The 6,000-nt window shown below is 38.3% G+C and overlaps 1 protein-coding gene across 1 annotated transcript; it reads right to left on the bottom strand.

The window, feature by feature from the left end:
• Nucleotides 1-501: 501 nt before the first annotated feature.
• On the bottom strand, nucleotides 502-4,997 carry LOC150028943 (uncharacterized). The gene is made up of 7 exons (XM_090299386.1): nucleotides 3,816-4,997; nucleotides 3,494-3,764; nucleotides 2,799-3,005; nucleotides 2,055-2,429; nucleotides 1,882-1,940; nucleotides 1,484-1,791; nucleotides 502-514 (listed from the first exon to the last, which is right to left on the bottom strand). The coding sequence occupies exons 1-7, from the start codon at nucleotides 4,995-4,997 to the stop codon at nucleotides 502-504; spliced, it is 2,415 nt and encodes an 804-aa protein (XP_090155512.1).
• Between the last annotated feature and the right edge of the window lie 1,003 nt (nucleotides 4,998-6,000).

Raw genomic sequence — 6,000 nt, 5'->3', positions numbered from 1 at the left:
TGATAAGTAGGAAAAATGTGTTGAACCCAACTCCAAATACGCAAAGCATTAGCACATTCAAAAAATAAATGTTGAATAGATTCCTCGTGCTTTTCACAAAGCGTACACATAGAACAAATATGCAAACCTTTATTTTGAATATGCTGATCTGTAGGAAGCCGCCCATGAAAAACTTTCCAAAGGACAAGAGTTTTGGAAGGCGGAATATATGAAGACCAAATAAATTTACCCCAACCACAGGAAACCCCTGGATCCAAGAAAAAAGTCATAGCTGATTTAAGAGTGAGACGACCAGACTCATCTAGAATCCAATTAGGAATATCCTGTACCGCCCTAACCATGTTATGACTAAAAAGATGAGGCATCTGCTGTAAAGACAATGGAATATTCCAACCACTACCTGTCCAAAACTGAGAGACTGTATCCGGAATACTAGCACCATCAGATAATCCTGCAATATTTGCTAAAGAAGAAGTAGCACACCATTTATCCTTCCAAAAATTAATAAGAGAACCTGTACCAACAGTCCAAGAAGTATAATCAAGTATAGTAGAATAAAACTGCTTAATTCCAGGCCAAAGAGATGACGATCTATAAACCATTCGAAACTCATTTTGATTTAAGGACCCTAGCTTTCAAGAGCAGAGACCAAGGCTTGTTGCTATAAGCAAAGTTCCAAGCAAGCTTAAGAAGATAAGCATTATTTTCATGGTGAAGGTTAATAATTTTCAAACCTCCATTCTCAAGGGGAGAACAAATCGTATCGCAATTAACAGTAGCTATACCTTTTTTCAGAATATCACCAGTCCAGATAAAATTTTGACACCACTGTTCAACTTGCTTAAGAAGAGAAACAGACCATTTATACAAATTAAAACTATAAGCTAGAAGACCCGTAATCACCGTATTGACCAACTGAATTCGACCCATCATGCTAAGAGATTTACCATTCCAAGAAGCTAGCTTCAATTTGACTTTATCAGCCAAAGGTTGAAGAAAACGACCCCTTGGAGCACCAACAAAGATAGGCACTCCTAAATAAGTGAAAGGCAAACAACCATGACTACAAGAAAGAATACGCTGAATTTTGGTGACAAATCTTGTAGAATTATCCATGGTGAAAAAACTACTCTTAGAATTATTAACATATTGACTAGAGAAATCACCATATGTTTTAAGAAAATTTCTCAAATTTCTAAGAGACTTAGTATTCGCCCTACAGAAAATAAAAATGTCATCCGCATATAAAATATGAGAGGGAGTGAGAAAACCTTGTGGACTAGCCATATGTAGAATCTTCTTATCATTCACAAGCTTTGAGAGACCTCTACTAAGAACTTCCTCTGCAAGACAAAAAAATATAGGAGACAAAGGATCACCTTGTCTAACACCTCTACTACAAGGAAAAAAACCCACCAAACTACCATTTATTCTGATAGAAAGCATAGCTGAACGGAGAATAGTACTAATCCAACCGACAAACGAGGGCTGAAAACCAAAGTGTGACAAAACTGATAGTAAAAACTTCCAACTTAGAGTGTCAAAAGCTTTGTGAATATCAACTTTGTAAGCCACATTGCCTCCGTGAACCTTTTTAGAAAGCAAGTTAATAGCTTCAGAAGCAATACTAATACAATCTTGAATCTGTCTGCCCTGCACAAACCCATACTGATTAGGAGAAATAATTCTGGCAGCCACAAGAGCAAGCCGATCTGCCAAAATCTTGGAAATAATCTTAAATTTAAAATTAGCAATAGCAATCGGCCTATAATCTTTAATAGATTCAGCACCCTGAATCTTAGGAATAAGAGATACCACATTGCTATTCATTCCAGGGAGAACCCAGTTTTGTTTAAAAAACTGTTGGACTGCATTACAAACATCTGTCCCAATAATATCCCAACAAGAACGATAAAAAACACCACCAAAGCCATCAGGACCTGATGCACTATTACCATTAAGGTTAAAAACAGCATTCTTGATCTCCAAAAAATCAGGACATTTAAGCAACATCATATTCTCCTCAGAGGAAACCAGCTCAGGAATATAAGTACTAATAAAATCTTCCATATTGTTTGCATCCTGATCATGAGAAATAGACTCGGCATAAAGAGTTTTATAAAAGTCCAAAATATGTTCCTCAATGAGTGTAGGATCCTCAGTAACAACATTATCAATTCGTAGACGATGAATCCCACTAAAATTATTCCTCCTCTTAACCACAGCATGGAAAAAAGCAGTATTTCTATCCCCATCTTTAAACCAAAGCATTTTAGCCCTTTCTTTCCAAAACAAATATTGACAGTGAAGAGCCTGATTAAGCTCCTCCTTAGCGATCCTTTCTTGACAGAGAAGTCCATCAATATCAGACATACTAGCAGTCTCTAAGTTTTGTTGAATACCAAGCAGAAGACCCTGTTTAAGAAGAACTGCATTGTGAACATTACCAAAAGAATTTTTATTCCAGTCACGTAGCTCAACTTTCAACCTTTTTAACTTATGATGTAAAATAAACATAGGACAACCAACAACCTTATTAGCCCAAGAATCATGAATAAGCTTCATACATGAAGCGTCTTGAAGCCACATAGAAAAGAAACGAAAATTGCTAACCTTCTTCAAAGAATTACTAGCAAGACTAGTAAGAATAGGGGAATGATCAGAACAATTTTTAACAAGAACCTGATAAGTACAAGAATCCCATTCATCCAAACACACTTCGTTACATAACGCCCTATCCAATTTTCTATGAATTCTATGGAGCCCTCTCCTTCCATTACACCAAGTATAGCAAGTACCGGTAAAAGGCATACAAGAAAGATCATTAGTATTAATCCAATCAAGGAATTCATTGCAAGAAACTTGATTAGGAGCCACCCCTCCTTTACAGACATCGGCTGAGAGCACAACATTAAAATCACCCATAATACACCAAGACCCTTTGAAGGAACTAAGATCCCTCCACAAAACCCGTCTAGCCACGTATGTGGTAGCACCATAAACTCCTGCAAAACTAAAACATTTATCATGCAAATGACAAGTTACAAAAATAAATTGTTCATTTACCAAGAAATTTCGAACCAAATTAGGAACCGACAAACACCAAAGCTTAGCAGTTTTATTAACAATAGGAGACGTAGCCACCAAATGCATATTAACAGATTTGAAAATGACTTCAAAAGCATCAGTGTACGGCACCATAGGTTCAACAAGAAAAACCAGAAGAGGTTTGTGTAGTTTGAGTAAACTAATCAACATCTCCACAGTTTTGTGCTTTCCCAATCCTCTAACATTCCAGAAAAATGAAGAGACTTTCATTGCGACGGTGTGGAGAGAACTGCCTTAGCAGTTTTTTTGGATTTACCACTCTTCTTAGGTGGTCTCCCTGGGTTTCTTTTAGTGCAAAATATTTCCTCCCCAGTATCACTGTCATCCTCCTCCATCTCGTTGGGATCAGCCCAAAATTTTGAAAGAACATTTGTATTTTCCAAACCATCAAGAGAGGAAAAGTAATTTTGTAGGACCAACGATAGTGCTTTAACATTCGCAGAAGATTTAGCCTTATGAGGTTCAACAATGGCACTAGACGTACCAATATAAGGATCACCTCCCACATCAGTAGTGTCTAAACCATCAAGAGAGGAGAAGTGATTTTTTAGCACCAACGACGGGGATGGTACAGTCACAATAGCAGAGACCTCCTCATGATGGCCATCAATTGGAGTATTGGATAGGGTTGTAGTATGAACAAGTGATTTAACCCGCTAAGGAGAGATGGGACGTAATTGAGGTGATACCACCACAGGAGTCAAGACCTCCACATGATTGGAGCCCTTGGCTTGCATAAGGGGAGGTGAATTCCTTAGCGTCCCCGTTTCTGGGAAATTCGAAGTGTGAGTGGGCAATCCCTGCCTGGATTCATGATCTGAGGCATCTTCAAGAGAAGGCATATCAGCAAAATCGTCCTCCACTCCACCTGGTTTATCAAGAGCAGTATAACCCAAGAGTGACCCTGCTTTAGCTCCGGCAGAAGCATTAATGTTCAATTTATCAGTGTAACCTTCCACGTGCTTCGGCTGCGGATCTTCTTTACGATACTCTTTACGTTGTTTTGGGACCTCAGTCCTCCCCTGATCTCGTTCAATTATCTTATGAGAAGATTTATGTTGAGACCCAGGAGCACGACCCTGATCATGAATCACTCGGCACTGAGCAAGCTCATGGCCTATCACCTTACCGTGAGAACAAAAAGGAGGGAGCCATTCATATTCCACACCAGCTACAAAGGTAAAGTCTGAGCGTTCAACCCAGAGATGATCAGGAAGAGGGGACAACATATCAATATCCACCAGTACTCTAGCAAACATACCCCTTTTCTTTCTCATAGTATTCTCATCCAAAACCAAAGGAGTACCAAGACATTTTATGATTGAAAAAATCACATGTGTCCTCCAATACTCCAAAGGCAAACTATAGATTCTAACCCAGGCCTGAGTTTTTGTACTCTTCATGGTAGTTGGAACAAAATCTTTTGTCCAGGCAAAAAGTCTCAAGAAACCCGGAGATAACTTCAAGGAACCCATCCCGAGAACCCACCGCATGTCTTCTAAAGAAGCGAACTCAAACTCATAAAAACCCTTCCTAAGAGGAATTGCTTTCCACGGTCCAAGAGCCTTCCACACCGGTTGCAACTTTTTAGTTAAGTCTAGGTGTGTGAGAGGTTTATCTCCTTTAGAAAGAATAACCCGACCATGTAAATGAGTCTTGCAATCCTCAAGGCCAGTCAAGTATTCTGTTTCATCGATCCGGACCACAATCATGTCTCCCTTAATATAAGGAGTGGGTAACTCGGACAAAGGAATATCACATGTAGTTCCCAAAGCTTGAGCAAAAGTTTTCTTTTGTCCAGACTTAGCATATACAGTCTTCGCCGAAGATTCTTCCCTATCCTTCAAACACTTCCATGGGATGATGAAACCATTAGAACCCTCTGCCATTTCAAAAGCCCACCGCACCACCGCCACGCACAGCCGCCCCGCACCACTGCGCACAGACCCAGTCGCGCGCCACCCCCGCAACCCCTGGTCGTCGTCGTCCGCTGCACCTGGTGAAGAGGTTCGCACAAAACGCGATCAGAGCCGCCGTGCTGGTGGAAAACGTGAACGCACGTCCGCCGCCCCTGATCGCCGCTCCTCACTGGTCCGATGGAACGCTGTCGCGCCTCCGCAAACCCTAAGCGCGCCGCCACAAACCCTAAGCGCGCCTCCGTTTTCTCTCACTTATTTCGTAAGATCACTTTCACAAATATCTCTTTTTTAAAAAAAAAATTAAGAAGGGATAGTTCAGTTGTACCATTTTTTTTTCTTGTTTTCTTTTCCCTTGGATTTTTTTGTTCTTATTTTAGATAAAGTTAAACTTTCTTGTCGAAAATAATTCAAGACTCTCTCAGCAAATAGATTAAAAATAAAGAGGATGCCATTTTTTTTTTATAAAGATTGGAAATTTTTAAGTGTTATCTTTTTAATTAATTAATTCTTTATTGATAAAAAAATACAAATTATTCGGATAGATAATTTATTAGATATATAATAGATTTACCTAATGTGCATGCGATCTTAATAATGATATTATATTTACTGTTTTAATTTTATAAACTAATTTTATCTTTTTAATTAAAAATAATAATCTCTTTCTTTATTTCGTTACACACTTTTTTTCTCTATATTTTTTTATGTGTAAAACACATCATTTATCTCTCTTGTTATATCTTACTAATTAGCTTGGTTTGAAGGGTCTTATATATTTTATATTCTAAGACTGATATTTATTTGTTTAGGATTACTTTAGAATTGACATAAGGTGAAATTCTGATTACTTTATTTATTTTTTAAGACTTTATGGTTTTTTTTCCCTATAAAAACATAAATAATAAAATTTAGAGTCTAGAAGTTTGTGCAAGCTAATTCAACCTCCATTGAGTCAAATTTCGCGGGCTTAATA

This window comes from Phaseolus vulgaris, chromosome 2, assembly GCF_051622355.1.
Source record: "Phaseolus vulgaris cultivar YP4 chromosome 2, ASM5162235v1, whole genome shotgun sequence".
In the NCBI taxonomy this organism is placed as follows: domain Eukaryota; kingdom Viridiplantae; phylum Streptophyta; class Magnoliopsida; order Fabales; family Fabaceae; genus Phaseolus; species Phaseolus vulgaris.
Note: the sequence above shows the minus strand (reverse complement) of the source record. Positions and strands in the feature narration are given on the sequence as shown.